The sequence below is a fragment of the Lytechinus pictus genome, chromosome 16 (assembly GCF_037042905.1).
Source record: "Lytechinus pictus isolate F3 Inbred chromosome 16, Lp3.0, whole genome shotgun sequence".
NCBI lineage: Eukaryota > Metazoa > Echinodermata > Echinoidea > Temnopleuroida > Toxopneustidae > Lytechinus > Lytechinus pictus.
In genome coordinates, this window is record NC_087260.1 from 10,555,405 (window position 1) to 10,571,233 (window position 15,829).

The 15,829-nt window shown below is 36.6% G+C and overlaps 1 protein-coding gene across 1 annotated transcript; it reads right to left on the reverse strand.

Annotated features, from left to right (window-relative positions):
• Positions 1–1,970: 1,970 nt before the first annotated feature.
• LOC129278851 (photoreceptor-specific nuclear receptor-like) lies at positions 1,971–9,564 on the reverse strand. The gene is made up of 5 exons (XM_064111600.1): positions 9,552–9,564; positions 7,637–7,871; positions 6,192–6,348; positions 5,340–5,463; positions 1,971–3,391 (listed from the first exon to the last, which is right to left on the reverse strand). The coding sequence occupies exons 1-5, from the start codon at positions 9,562–9,564 to the stop codon at positions 3,159–3,161; spliced, it is 762 nt and encodes a 253-aa protein (XP_063967670.1). The 3' UTR covers positions 1,971–3,158.
• Between the last annotated feature and the right edge of the window lie 6,265 nt (positions 9,565–15,829).

Here is a 15,829-nt window from a genome sequence, read left to right on the forward strand (position 1 = left end):
CAGATATGGAATGTCGGATATATATTTCCTACCCACTGATAGTAACATTATTCCCCCTAATTTCATCCTTATGTGTTAATGATTTTTCATGTGCTTTCAACACACATATCTATATGGAAATGTTCACGCTCTTGCACACCTGTAGACCTTATGCACTGATGTCTTCACATCGCCATCTTGTTGAGATCAGTGACATTGTCTTGCGTGCGTTGGTGATTTGCAACTGCAACTAGTGGCCCCCACTCATTTCCATCTTAATATGCTCTCAAAATTTTGTTTTTTTATTTACAATACTAAATGCGTATTGCAATGACGTTCGCCCGTTAATTTTATCGGATTCATATTACTTAGTATTTTGTTCGAATGAAAATGAATGAAATAACTGAATTGAATTGAATTGAACGCTACTTGTCAATTTGAATTTGATTTAAATCAGGCAGCGACGAAATCAAATCTTGTCCGGAAGTCTTGAGTTTCATAACACATGAAAAAAGAGAGTGCTTAATTTTTTTTGACACGTAACCGCTTTGAGACTGAAACCATAGGAAAGATGGAAGCCAACTAAAGATAGACGAAGCGGGGATTAGTAAGGTATCTCCTTGTAATGAAGTTATGGCTTCTAGAATACATTTAATTGACTTAAATTCAAATACAGAAGATAAGACCCTTTTATTAAAAAACAGACAAAAGGCTATTTTTCGCTTTTCGGATTAGTTTTCATCTTCTGAAGTTTAATAATTATGCGTTTCTTTTATTTTTTTTTCTCTGAAATCACCATCATGACCATAGTAGTCATGAAATATGGCAACCGGCTACAGAAACTGTAAAAAGATTCATTTCTACTTGGCACTAAAGATATGTAGAGTTGTGAATAGTAAATCGTTTTTATTGGTATTGTTAAAGGAGAATGAAACCCTTGAAACCAGCTGAATCCATATCAAAGAGAAAAATCAAAGAAACATATTGTTGAAAGTTTGAGGAAGATTGAATGAATAATAAGAAAGTTATGAGCATTCGAATATTGAGATCACTAGTGCCATGTAGATCCTCCCAACGGCAATGCGACCAAGATCTGTGATATCACACACGTACAACTCCCTCATTACTTTAGTACTTATTTCACTTATATTCTCACTTTTATAGAGTCTACCACAAGGTGAGGTGTTCTCTTTATGAGATGACAAGTACAGAGGTTTCACAACATTATATCATTGATGAATCGTTTGTCATATGATTAGAATGAGCAAAAAGAGATGTTTTGGGGTATATTTTCAGTGTCCAAATGGGAGAGTTGTACGTGTGTGACATCACAGATCTTGGTCGCATTGCCAATGGGAGGATCTCCATAGCATTAGTGATCTCGACATTCAAATGCTCATAATTCTTTTATTGCTAGTCCTATTTTACTCAAAGTTTTGTTGATCTTATTCTTTGATTTTTCCGCTTTCACAAAAGCTAACTTGCTCCAAGAGTTTCATTCTCCTTTAATTTGACTATGATGCGTGATTGGGCAGTATGACATCATGTGACTAAATCCTAACCTTGCTACCATGTTACCAAAAAGGAAACTAAAGTATGGCTATTTATTATCACTGGGAATGCTGCTTGCCAATTGGATAAAAGCCACTAAAAGCAATGCTTGTAAAGTGTAGACCCTTTTTGTAAATTAAAAGAACAACAACAGTTGGGCACTTAATATTATTATGCATATGTATTGGAAAGAAAAAAACAGAGGAGGGAAAGAAAAGGTTGGAAATCAGATTGGGGTAAACAGTATTTTTAATTAAAGACATGGGCCCCGTCTTACAAAGAGTTGAAATTGATCCGGTCAACCACAGCTATGGGAAGCCAGCAAAGGCAGCAGATAAAATGCACGTTTGTTCAAAATATTTTCTAGATATGACGTATATTCATATATTCTTCGTTTTCTTGAAAATTCAGTGTGCTTCTCTTTTTTTTTTACAAAGGACATTCTGAATCTTTCTTGGATGAAATATTATGACATATTATGGATTACCACACCTTTGAGGTTGATCAGATCAACTGTAACTCTTTGTAAGACGGGGCCTAAATGCAGGTTCAAGTCACAAAGAGGTCTCCGCCGTGAAAAGGGGGAAATTCTATTAAAAACACGGCGAAAGTCTGAATGGTCAGTTTATATTGTTTGACGTCGTATGACTACAACAGGGCCTTATGATTGAGTTCTTTCACAATTATTTAATTCAACAGATGAATGTCGGTTTTGGTAATGATCTCAAAATGGGTTCGATGTATAGGAAAAATAAATATGTGCCAAATTGGTGCCAAATCGCTCTGAAATAAAATGTGTAATTGTTGACAAATCATCAAAATAAGCACGGTATTTTATAAAAATGTCGGGTCTTTTCGAAGTAATATTAGTATACTGTTTTACTTGTTCTTTTCTGTGTTAGAGATATTCAGATTTATCGGTTTTCGGCTAAGATGTCAATATTTCATAAAGTAATGTTTAAATCAATGTACCAGATCTACCAGATTTACGATAAGATTAACTGATTTTAAAAACATTCTAATGAAATTGATTGCAGCAACTGCATTCTTTTAACCTTTAATGTTGCGTTCTTTTAAGGTTCCCAGTAAACTTGTATAATTACGGCATCATGGTTGAAACCAAAAATGGCGTTCAACCACTCTTGTATCCTCTTGGTGGAGTTAGGCTTTTCTATTAACACATTGCCTCTAAAAAGCCTATGGATATTACAGGACTCGGTTGTCAATTGGTTAACAGTAACATCAGGGCGCCCTCTGGTGGCGGTAGTCCGTATAGCTCGTCACCTGAATTCAACATGATCATGTCGATGTAGAATAAAATTATAAGTCCATATCGTCCTCTTAAACACTTCATCAGACTGGCCATCTATCAGTTTACCAGCAAAATGCTGTCCTGCCGAGTTCATATACGGGAGTTACCATAAACAGAAAACTCGCTGAAATCGTTCTTTGCATTAAACGGTTTTGTATTGCAAATTGCAGGTAGTTGATGGTCTATTGTCCGTCTATCCAGTGATCGGAATAACCGCTTTTCATTCAGTACTAACTGCAAATCCTTGGAAAGCTATAATTGCCATAAAATCATTTCTATCCATCGCTTTCTTAATTTTCTAGACATATCAAAATGTTTACATCCTCTCGAGAATCTTCTCTACTTGCACTTTGCCCAAAGTCCTCCTGAAAAACAGTTCTTCGAGATTTTCCGTGCCCACGCGCTTCAGGGCGGGCATGGTCAGGAGAAGCTTGCCAAATCTCGCGGGACTCTCGGGATGTACGATGTTCTCGTACTGCGCGAGAACCACCTGCGATTGATCGCGGAAGAACTCCACCTTGCTCTTCTCCCGAAGTGTGCCTTTTGTATCTGTAGTTGGGGAGGAATTCAAAAAGACAAAGGATAGATTAGGTTAATGGTGTCCTTACATAATCACACAGCCAAGAAAAAAAAATCATGTTAACAGAATGAAAAAAAAACATGTCAAAAGCAATCTCAGTTGAGGAGAAGAAATAGATCATAGAGCTGGAGTTCAAATTTAAGGAAAAAAAAATAAACATGTAATCGTAAAATTCATGCAAAAGCCATGGCCCTGGGAAGCGGGGGTGCTGCAAAGGGGGGTGGTGCGTGTATTATTAGGAATTCTAGACGGTTTGACAAAATGGGAAAATGTAACGAAAATGACCTTCATTTTGTACAGAAACCTTTTTTTGTCAAATTTACATCAGCACCTCCAGTCAAAATATTGTTCCCAGAGCTATGGCAAAAGCGAGTTATAATATCACAGTCGTACAATTTAACGGGAGTCGTATTGTAAAAAACTGTTAATGCATTGTATTGCCTTGTGGTGTATTGTATAGTGTTAAATTGTATTATATTGTATTCATTTCTTTTATTTCCATTTAAATTACCATGTTGAGCAAAGTATGAAATATAGAAATGAAAATAATAATACATGTAATAACAATGGTCAGTTTTTGTATAGCGCATAGCAAATAACAAATAAGTCTCTATGCGCTTGAGAAAACAAAGGAGAGGAAGAGAAGTGTTGGTGAGTTCATTTTGTTGAGGCTAGCTACAATTTAAATAAGTATGTTTTAAATTTGTTAACTGAACTGATAGACAGGCATACTAGGGAATGGAAAGGATAAGCAGGATCTCGGTCGCTTTGATTACTTGCATCATCTTCTTATTTTACCCTTCCCGATATGGGCATTGCGAATCACAACCATACCATCTTATAAAAAGTAATACAATTCACCCCGCCCTTTTTCCTCCAACAAAAGAATACATCCTTGAGTCACCCACTTTCTGTTTAACTAAACCCTATTCATACAAACAAAATATCATAAGTCTATTCTGTAACGTTTCGTGTAATTTACTAGTCAACAGGCCACCTTAATGAACTCTTTTTCTACGAACTGGGAGGAAAAAAAACCTTTGCAATCCCCTTATTCGAGTTTCGCTCTTCATCACTTTCGCGCGCGCCGTGATTTCCCCTACAGCGGGTGGCGGGAAGCGGTGGGAGCTTAACTCGGCTGAATAAATATCGGCGGCAGGCCGGTTGCTTGTATTGCTAAAAGAACTTGCCGAGGCTGGAGATGGTAGTTTGCTCTATCACGGGGAAATGTTTAATTTATCAAAAATCAGTTGTGAAGAATTAATTTCTGGTTCCGACCTCCTATCGCGAGAGTATTATGGGCGTGATGCATGGTTTCAAAACAGCGCTTAATAAACAGAATTTCGTTTTTATGATTCCCGGGTTTTAAACTCATTTGTTAACTTCCAAGTAAAATCTCTTAAGTGAGCATGTTTTATTTCAAAAGTAACGTATATGATTTCCTGCGCGAAAATAAGAGTAAATTATATAATTTCCTCTCAATACAGAGGCGTGTGATCAAACTCCGGTGTTGATTTAACACCAGCCCGGAATCTATATATGTCCACACCAGAGAAGTATTGAAACAACACCAGTTTGGAATCAAACCGATGCTGTTTTAATACTAATTGGTGTTGTATAAACACATACCTGGTGTTAGACCAAAACCAAACTGGTGTTGTTTAACACTTCTCTAGTGTGGACAGATATTGATTCCGGGTTGGTGTTAAATCAACACCAGAGTTTTTGCAGTGTAGGACGATCTGCTGTCCCCATTCACGAACTTACGACAAAGACCTCTTAACTGTCCATAGTGATTTTACAGGCATTTTCAATAGATTTACTCTGTTATAGAATCCATCCCCGTTGCAATTGCAAAAAAAGACCTCGCTATTCTGGGCCTCATGGACCGTGCGAAGACCCCTGTTTGTCACGTACCTGGTTTAAAAAGGACGATGGCCTCCAGGAAAGCGAACTCGTGGGTGCTGAGGTTGAGGGTTCGTAATCGTACAGTGATCTCTTGGATGTCATCCACCACTTCGCTCTTTCGACGTGTCGTGCCCTGTTAGAGGAAAAATGAAAGAGGATAATGATTACGAAATGAAGAAGCAATTTCAACTTGAACAGTGAAACATTTTATACCAACTAATGTACTATATGAGCAGATCAATCACTATTTAAATTTTAAACACATCTTGTTTTTTTTAGGTTTAAACAGTAATTTTTAATGTCTAAATAAGATATTCATTGGCTAAAATTCTAATATTGTTTCTATTTTTTTTTATACATTTTGCTTAAACCATTTTAAAAAGCGAAAATTCACACACTAAACCATGTTATATCAAATGTATTTGGTTGTTTAATTTTTATTTGACTGTGTAGAGTAAAATGCTGTTTGAAATTCTTGCGAAACGCTGTTTAACCTAACAGTAGTTGTTAAAAATGTTTAAACAAGTGTTAAAAATCATTTAAAATTCATTCATAAATATATTCCTCTTTTGAATAAACAGAATCTAAAATATTATTTAAAAACAGTATAAGATTATATAGATATAGTATATGACGACGAATTGAAAGACATTCTCGAACAAACATGAAAAAGAAATATAATGAAACAGTGCATAAAGTGAGTAACCCCAATTACGTCAATTTTCTTATACATTTTTCGCCTAATAACTAATACCAATGAATCAAAATATATAAGCGTCTATTTCTTGCAAATTTCGCCCATTCAAGAGAAAAATATTTACTGATTTTTTTATTTATTATCTTGATGAAATAAGCGCTTGCCTTTGAGTCCGTCTCCGTTTTAGCATCGTCCATCCTTAAGTGGGAGTGGCTTAGAAGAGCGCAAAAGTCAGCAGGGGGCCAGTAGGCGGCGTGTAGCAGGAAAAGCTCCGCCCAACATTCCTGTAATAGGCTTGTTTGGTCCCATGGGTCTAACGCCCTGTGGAAAAAAAACCATTCATTCTTATTGCATTCTATAAGGATCTAATGCCTAGTAGAAAAGGAGAAAACGGGAAAGTGATTCCAAGTTAATGTGTTATTGCATTATTCAAAATATATGTCTCAATTAATTCAAATGAAGATTAGTTTCTTTTAAAGATATATATTTTATTTGTTTACACAGAAAGATTAAAACAGTAATATTCAAAGAATATTATATTTAAAACAAGTTATGATTCCCTTTTCATTTCATTATGTTGTCTTATATTTTGCCTGAGGTCAAAATTTTCTATTGAAAATTTGAAAGGGACTAGATTTCCCATAAATCGATGAATGATATATTAAATCTTATAAAAAAAATATAATTTAAGATATATTAAAATTGATATAACCATATGGGACATGCAAAGAATTTGTAATAAATAATTTTATTTCATAATATATACAAATGACTATTCAACAAAATATATAGAAACAACGATCACTTATTATGACGTTTACATTTCTTAAATTTAAGAGACGTGCACTGTTAAAAATAATTTCAACAACGCTCTTTACTATGTGAATCGCACAGTAGTTGTTTAAATATTTTAAACAATTGTTTAAAATCTTAAACAACAAAGTTTAAATTCAAATATTTAATAATCAATAATTTAAGCATGGTTGTTCAAAATTTTAAACACTTGTTTAAATTGTTTAAACAACTACTGTGCGATTAACATAGTAAACAGCGTTGTTTAAATTATTTTTAACAGTTGATTTGATTTCGCCAAAATTAAGTGGTAAATGAAATCAGTCATAATTATTTCGGATTGTTGTCCATAGAGTTGTATTATCAATCAATACTGCTTTAATTTACTGGTTTATTTCTTCAAATATACTTGGTATCATATTTAGAAAAACAACATCATTAATTCGATAGAAAGCATGTTAATTCTTTTCTAATGCATATTAAAGATAATTATTATTTTCTTTTATTATATCTATGTAATCATGCCATATGGTTTTGTTTCCGTTGTAATTTGAAAGATATTTTTTCATATTGAAAATGAAAAAGGATTAAAATTGATTTGATATCATTTGAAAGATAGATGCAAAAAGGTGAATAAATTTTATATCATGGTAAATTTGTAAATTTAACATTTTGTCAAAATTATGAAAACAGTGGTTATACGTCTTGGAAAAAAATCATTATCCTAAGTATAATTATTGATTATTAATTTAAAAGAAGAAATGTCATAGAATCAGGAAAAATGACAAAGTTGTCATCAAACTCAAATTCTACCGACCTGAACGGTTGAACAGATTTCGATGTCCTTATTGCGTGGATGATGATCTGAGTAGCGGTCTCTTCGATGGCTGATGCGCCGGAGAGTCGGGGAGAGGTACACATAGCGAGGGGGAAGTTGGCTGCCAGCATGGGAGAACGAGGCAGCCACTGGACAAGTTGGGCCGGGGTAGCAGCGGCGGCCGAGGACGTCGAACCCCGCTCAGATCCAGTGCTGACCGGGCTTGTACTCGCTCCTGTATTGTAAAAGAAAAGAAAACAGCAGATATTCTTAATAGTTGCTTTATTTCACTCATTCTATAGATATTATTTTGAAGAATAAATAATTTTTTTATATAGACATTTGCGAAAATATAAATCTGATTTTAAAATAATTAATTTCATTGTGAGTTCTATTACCCACGTCCTCTTGTTTGATTTCAATTCATTACATAACTTTTTTTTTTTCATGGTGAACGAAATGTTTTTTTCTTTGCAATTATGAGGTCATCTCTCTTTCTTTCTGCAATGCAATTTCATGTCCATTTCCTATCTCTTACTCTCTTCCCTCTTCCTCTCTTTATCTTGTCTTTGACATCTTTTTGAATGCTTCAAATCTTTTTTTTTTCATTACTATGTATAATTTGGGAATACCCCCGATAAGCCTTCGTGGCTTTTCGTATTCACTCCATTCAATTTCTAACGTGCCTCTATCCATGAAAATGCATGTACATGTATTATTCAGCTCTCTTTCTCTTTTTAATTTTTTTAAATCATTTTTATCTTTTGTTATATTTTATGTGGTATATTTTTTTGTTTGATTGTAATTTGCTGATTATGTTTCTTTTAATCTTTGAATTTGAATATGGAAATGAAATATTAAGTTTCTACAACAATTCTGATTATGATTAAAAATATAAATAAGCAACACAATAGGGATGTGGACTTAAACACTTCGATGTCATTTTCATTTTTAAGTATTTGCTCATGTCGGACATATACCAAATGTCACATTTCAATTCTTCATCACTTAAAATATAACAGAATCACAATCATGAAATCATACATTTCATTTCTGTCTCTATCTCTAACCCCTCCCCTCACCTCATCTCTCTCTCTGCCCCCCCCCTTCCCCTCTCCATCTTCATTGTATCATTATCCTCTCCTCCTCCTTACGCTTCCCTCCTTTTATCAATATTTAATTGCTTGTTAGAGCTGGAGAGTGGATCCCAAACAAAGTTTGTTCTTTGGTCGCGTGTATGAAAGCAAACGGTTTAAATCAACAGTCGCTGAGAAAATAAGAGATCTCGCGGAGTGCATGTAACAAGTCGAAATGCGATAATGCGTTCCTGACCGTCGAGATGGCTTAATGCGTTTATATTGGCTAGCTAGCCAAAGAGAAGGGATATTGTGATTGTTTTAGGAAACGTATAGAGAGAGGGGGGAGAGCGGGAATGAATAAACAGAAAGGGAGTTGGAGGTGATGTGTATACAATCTATAAAAAGGTTGTCTGAAAAAAGATTATTCAACATTCAGTTTTGAAAAGGGGTCCAAAAAAAATCGAAAATATTTTTGGTAAAATATGTTCAATTGGTGATTTTTCAGATAATATTTTACATTGCATTATTTTGTTTGTTATTACTTGCTGTATGTCCCTTCTTAAATTTTATTGGTTTAACCTTCTTTAAAGAGGGTATTGATTTGTAGGGCGTGTGTTCGTTTTGTGAGGTATTAAGGCGGTTGTAAATGCGTTTGTGTGTGTGTGTGTGCGTGTTGTTGTGCTTATGTATGAGGGTGTGTGTGTGTGGTTGGGTGCGTGGTGTAGGGAGTAAAAGGAGAGAGGGAAGATTAATGGAAAGCATGAGAAAATGCAAGAAAGAGCCACCAGGCTCATATCTCCACCAGTCACAACACACGCATGCTCCCCAACCCTCACCCACACCCACCATGTCGACGCACACACACACAACGAGAACCATGACAACGCTTGTCTATGCTTGATATCTCATTAAAAATTTCATATACCTCCCGTCACACATGCAGAACAAAAAAACAAGGGATTTCATTATTACTCCCATCACCCTCTCAAACATACGCACACACGCGCAACAGCAGTACAGGCATACTCATAACATACACACAATAAAAGCAAACACATCAGAGAAGTCACTGACTCATCGAAAAAAAAAAAAATCTCCCACCTCAAATCACCCCCCCCCCCCGCCCACACACACACACCCGCGCGCGCGCGCGCTTACCAACCCTTACACACACATTCACACACACACCCTCACACACACAGACATTCTCATACAACAAAAACAGATAACTGGCTTTGATAAGAAATTTCATTTTTGATACAATATCATTCCCTCAACACACACGCACATTCGCACACACACCCTGACACACGCACCCACATAACAAAAGAACTATTTTTTTAAATGAATATTTAACAAATTAAAAATATTCCCCATAACTCCTCACAAACAAACGCAACAAAAATACCAACTTGACAGATAATAATTATGAAAAATGAAAGGGAAACAAAGAGAAAAATGACTATAATAATAATAATAATAATATATTGATTTACAAAAATTATGAGCATAATCTTCTTCCTCTTTAAGAGCTATTGAAATGCTAGGAAAACAAAAGAAAAAGAATTTGTTCAGAAATTAACTAATTATCAACTAAAATATTGTATCCCAAACGTGGAGGAAGAAATGGTAAGAGGAGAAAGAAGATTAGAGAAAGAGAGAGATAAAGGGAGGAGGGTGAACTGTGCGAGCAAAAACTTAATAATTTTTCCTCTCGCCAGCTCTCTTCTCATCCTCAGCCCCTTCACCAAAGAAGTATCTCCTGAGTAAATATTCCGTTCGGGGCTCGCCTCTAAACTTTTCTTGGCTAAACCCATCCTCATCTTGGCTAAACTTGATTAGAGCAATAATCACTGCGGACAATGATGCCGCGATGAGGGGTGCATTGGAAAGTGTTAGAGAGAAGGGTGTATATGTAAGGGGAATAGACTGGGAAGAAGAGGAGAGAGAGAGAGAGACAGATGGAAAGAAAGACACAAAGTAAAGACAGAGAGAAGGAGAGATAGATAGACTGTTAAAGGGGATAACGGAAAAGAGGACAGAATGGGAAGGGAGAAACTTTAAAAGCATTTATGGATTATTCATTATGGAGATGTGTAAAAAAATATATATATATGGCAAAGCGACAATAGAGGAGAAAAGGGGGAAAAAACACATAGAACGGTCGACAAGAAAAGTGAGAGAAACAGAGCATTAGAATGATAATTGAATATGAGAAAAAGAGAGCATGGAGTGAAGTCATGTATATGAAGCAAACCAAAAAAAAAGAGAAAAAGAAGAAGACATGGAGGATGAAGCAGAGCATGAAATCCAAACTGCATATCGGAATAATCAATGGCGATCCGAGTACTTGACTTAACCATAAAACAGAAGCTGACCTGCAAGAATGAAGCTCAGTCACAACGGCTAAACCAATTCGTCATCGACAAGAATTATTACGTTATGATTAATGACATATGATCGGTCGGTTTGGATTCGGTTTCGATGGTGTGACTGTATAGCTTTAGAGATGAAGAGAGCGTATACGTACCAGGAGGTGTGAATAGCCAGATGCAAAAACTTCCAAAAAGTGAAGATGCCATTCCCCAAACGGACGGAGAAAGAGAAAAGGAGGGAGAGAGAGAGATAAAAAAGATAGGGAGATAGAGACGGAGAGGCAGAGGGGAAAAGAAAGGAAGATAGGGAGAGGGGGAGAGGGGGGCTCAGGGAGAAATGGAGAAAGATAGCGAGGTGGGAAAAAGACAGAGTAAACATGGTAAAGAACAAAGAGAGAAAGATGAACGGGATAGTGAGGGAGATAGAGAAATAGCGTGATAGATAGAGACGGAGAGAAAGAGAGGGGTTATATCAATGATGGAAATACCGATGCACCGCAAACAGCAAAAAGTAAGATAAATCGATAAACCAAACTCGTAAAATCTTATTATCCATATCGCCTGGGAGCGGGAAATATTTTTTCAGCGAATCAATAAGCAACTACACGCCGTCAATCAGTTTTTGATTGTTCCCCCTTTATAGAAAGCTCAGGCCATCCTTGTGTTTTGGGGGTTTTCAAATTGGTGGTCCCTCCGCAACGCAGGGGCCCAGGGTTTTTATTTTAAATTCGAGTCTCTTCCTCGCTGACGGATGTCCCTGCCTGAGCATTGATTAGATGTCACCGCGGCGCTTGTTCAGATGCTCTCTGATGCCGGTCAGCCAATGTATCGGTGACCGGGAGGAGTTAGCTAGCTAGCCAAGACGCTGGTGATGCGCGCCGGTGTTCGATTCTGTTGTCAGGACTTCGCCGCCGGAGTTCGGGGGTGAAGATGGAGGGGATGCGGGGGAATGAGGACAAGCAAGATTATTTGGTGATTAGGGGTAAAGAAAACGGTGATGAGAAGATAAAGAAAGGAGATGGGAATGATGACATCAAGAAGGGGGATAAGTGATCAAGATTGTGTAATCGTTTAGGCAAACGAAAAGAGATTTTCATTAAGTTTGTTTGGTGAGACAACATTGGTAAAGGACATGATTAGATGACATGAATATGTCCAACAGTCTAAGTTGATTAAACATGTAAAAAGGTGATGTAATTATCTATGAAATAACGGATGAAATAAGCGATAGCAAGCATAGATATCATCTACAGAAAGAAAGCAAAATGGATGAGGCCAATGAAATCCATTGTTACATTCGTACGTTTTTCAAATACCCACTACCAACCAATCAGAGTCGTTGTTACAGGCCAAGTCTTCCAAAGGAGACTGCACTTTTTTCCACACAATCCTGAATATTTAAAGAGGAAAGCGGTCAAGTGATAGCAAATGAAATTATGACACGCTCCAAGACGGTTATCCAAGCATTTACCCATCCATTCAACCCTCTTTTTTTAAACCTCTTTTCCCCCGAAAATAAACGAAACTGGTGATCTCATGGAAAATTTAAGGACTATACACGGATGCCCTTTCTTCTAAATATTAGAAAAAAAGCTCTTTCGTCTTTTTTTGGACCAGTGTACTGAAAATTCCCTGCCCAACGACTCTAAAGAATCTTCAAGCATTAAGGTTTTCAAGCGCAAACTTAAAAAGATGCTTGTTTGTCAATACTTCACACCAACAAGTCAAGCTAACAAAACCTAAACTAAAAGTATCAAAATCTAACCTTTAACTATCAACAAATTTGTCAAATGTTATATGTCTTAAATAATGACAATGCCTAACAACCTGTGCACCTGCCATGTTCCTCTTCTCATTTTCAGTTTTATTTGCACCTCCCACCATCCTTTGCCTCCATTTTTCTCCTTATTATATTTTTATAATGACTATTTTAAATTCATCATTATCATTAATGTTGTTATCATTGTAATTATCATTTGAATTTACTTTCTCTTATCTTTGTAGTCGCGTATTCGCTTTATTTTGATATTTTGTAGTTTACTTGTTTTAAGCTCATCTTCGTCCGTCTCCATTAATGTATATAAATAGTTTTGTTAATTAGTATTGAAACTAAGTTTAGGGACTTGCCGTTTATACAAACTTTGCTTTTTGGGGCAAGTTTATTTAATTTATCTTCAATATTTATTATGAAATGTCATTGAACTGTCTGTACTATTTTGAATATGTACTATTACTTTAATTATAATGTTTGTTTATTTTGTTGAACGGAAAAAAATAATTCTAATCTAATCTAAATTCACCATACATAGAGACATCGAGACCCAATCATGCACATTGGAATAAAAATACTCTTTCAGAAGAGACTACTAGGTTCTGTCTCTTAAAATTCTTCCCGATTTTAGCCTCCTGATCTTCACTCAAACCAATCGATCGGAAAACGGTGAATTATTCAAGTTCCTGGCAGCTCGCGTCATTGTGGTTCACTTATTGAAAGGCAAGGTATATCGGCGGGTAGGCGCGCTTATCTTTACTTAACCTTTTATTAGCCGGGCTCTGCGGGGCAAACACATCCATTAATGTCCCCCGGAGCTCAGGGGGTTAAGACAATCGCGATGTCTCTATTTTTGTGTTTTGTCAGGGATTGTGTGAGAAGGCACTGTTTCGGCGGTATGAATAATTCAGACGATTTTTGAGACTTTGATGGCCGTATAGCACTTTCTCGATCAAAATGTGTTCCGAAAGCATGAAGCGCGGTGGGGGTGAAAATGGGGGTTGGAAGGGTCCCTATCAACCCCCTACATCGAACACACACAATAAAATCACTAAATATTATGAACATTGTTGGTTAGAGTATTGCCCCCCCCCCCAGAAAAAAAAAAAAAAGACTGTGACAACGAATTTAGAGATGATCAAGATCAATTGACCAATTGTGTCAAAGAAAACAAAATACTGCTCCAATGTTGGCCATATTCTATGGTCATCGTTTTGGGCAAAATTCATGTTTATATTTTAGATTCTTTTCAGGTCTATTCAAGGTTTTAAATCTTGAAAAGAATTACTCAAAATAATCAATGTGTATGAGGCTATGAAATATGTCCAAATCAACCAATATATTCCACGGGGATTTGTATTGATACATGGTCAAGTTCATCGTTCGGATTTGCCAGTCGATTGCTTTCGTTGATGGAGAGTTGGGACAGTCCCCACCCCCTCCCCTGAATAAAGAAAACACACTGTTTAATGGGTCAGTGGTGATGTAATGACAGTTTTTTTTCTTTTATTTCATCTTTTTAGTTCTATCTTTAAAAATGACGTTGTTGAATGGTTTTGGCGTTACTATATCGTGACTACGTGCGAGGAAGCCTTCGACTCATCAAGAACAAAATAAAATTATGAGTGAAGACATACTTTTGTCTTCAATGACGCAGTAAAACAAGATAATTTTCTTTTAAATGCTTTATTTTTTCGTAGGGTATCACAAATACTTCGTTTTCTCCCATAATCCGTTGATTACGGTCGCCAAAACGATAGAATTCCTGATGAACCTGCGCAGTTTGAGTGAAAGTAAGATCTGCGTGATTGCCCAGCTTTACACTTAAAAAGGGATTAGTCAAAATGACAATTCTCTTAGTCAATAAGTGTCCGACAAGAAAAATGTTCAAAATCAATCAAATTATTGGTGTGTGTGTGTGTGTGTGTGTGTGTGTATTTGAGTTTTGTCAGACGTGTATCAATCAGATATGATTATTTACGTCTGGGACCGACCTTTAACGTCACCGTCCGAAAGACGTGACCAGGGCTCGAACCTCTGCATCAATTTGTAACTTCCCCACAGCTTGGATTACAGGCGCACGCCACAACGCCCAGTTAAATCTACCAGGAATTTCATTATAATATTCCGCATTTATATAGCGCTTAACACATCGAAACGACGTTTCTAAGCGCTTTACAGATATAGTATTACCCCGGTCATCGGATCCTTGCATGCCCGCATACAAATACCTCCTCCACTCCCTTGGGAGCATTCCAACAAGAGTTCCAAGACTCAATTGCTAGGCATACTACATAGGCTTTCGCATCCTACCGGGTACCCATTTAACACCTGGGTGGAGAGTGGCAAATTGTGGATTGACGCCTTGCCAAAGGACGATAGGCCATGGCGGGATTCGAACACACGACCCTCTGATTACAAGGCGAGAGTCAGAACCGCTACACCACGTCGCTTCCACATTGACCCTGACCAATATTCATTGACTTTGACCAATATTATCGGTTGGACATTAATCAAAAGGATGGTCATTTTGACCAATACTTTTTTTTTCAGAGTGATTACAGTTACACAAACGAAACCGAATTCAAAGTGACCGACACGTTATTGTCAATGGAAATAAAATGAAAGCCTTTGTCGGTCTGGATTTGTGACTGTACTCTCTTAACATAATTGGGCAAAAAATGCCCAACTTTTGACCAACCCTGGGCAACATACTGTCCAAACAACTATTGGTTAAATAAAATAAAAACTAATAATTGGGTAATGAATTTGCACAACTGGATAATAATTGCCCAGATTATATTATTTATACCAACATACATTACCCAACACAGTGGACAGTATGTTGCCCAACATTTTAAGTGTGTAGTTAATACAATCTAAAGACCAGTCACTCCTATTTCGGAGGAGTCAAATTTGACTCGAATATGGCGCTAGATGGGAGTCAACTCTGTTTCAAGTCAAAGTG

Bases quoted from the DNA above. Each gene is read 5' to 3' on its own strand.
- LOC129278851 (XM_064111600.1), bottom strand. The intron at 6,349-7,636 runs GTCGGTAGAATT...TTTTTTCCACAG, and splicing joins AAATCTGTTCAACCGTTCAG to GGCGTTAGACCCATGGGACC. The intron at 5,464-6,191 runs GCAAGCGCTTAT...TTCCTCTAACAG, and splicing joins AAACGGAGACGGACTCAAAG to GGCACGACACGTCGAAAGAG.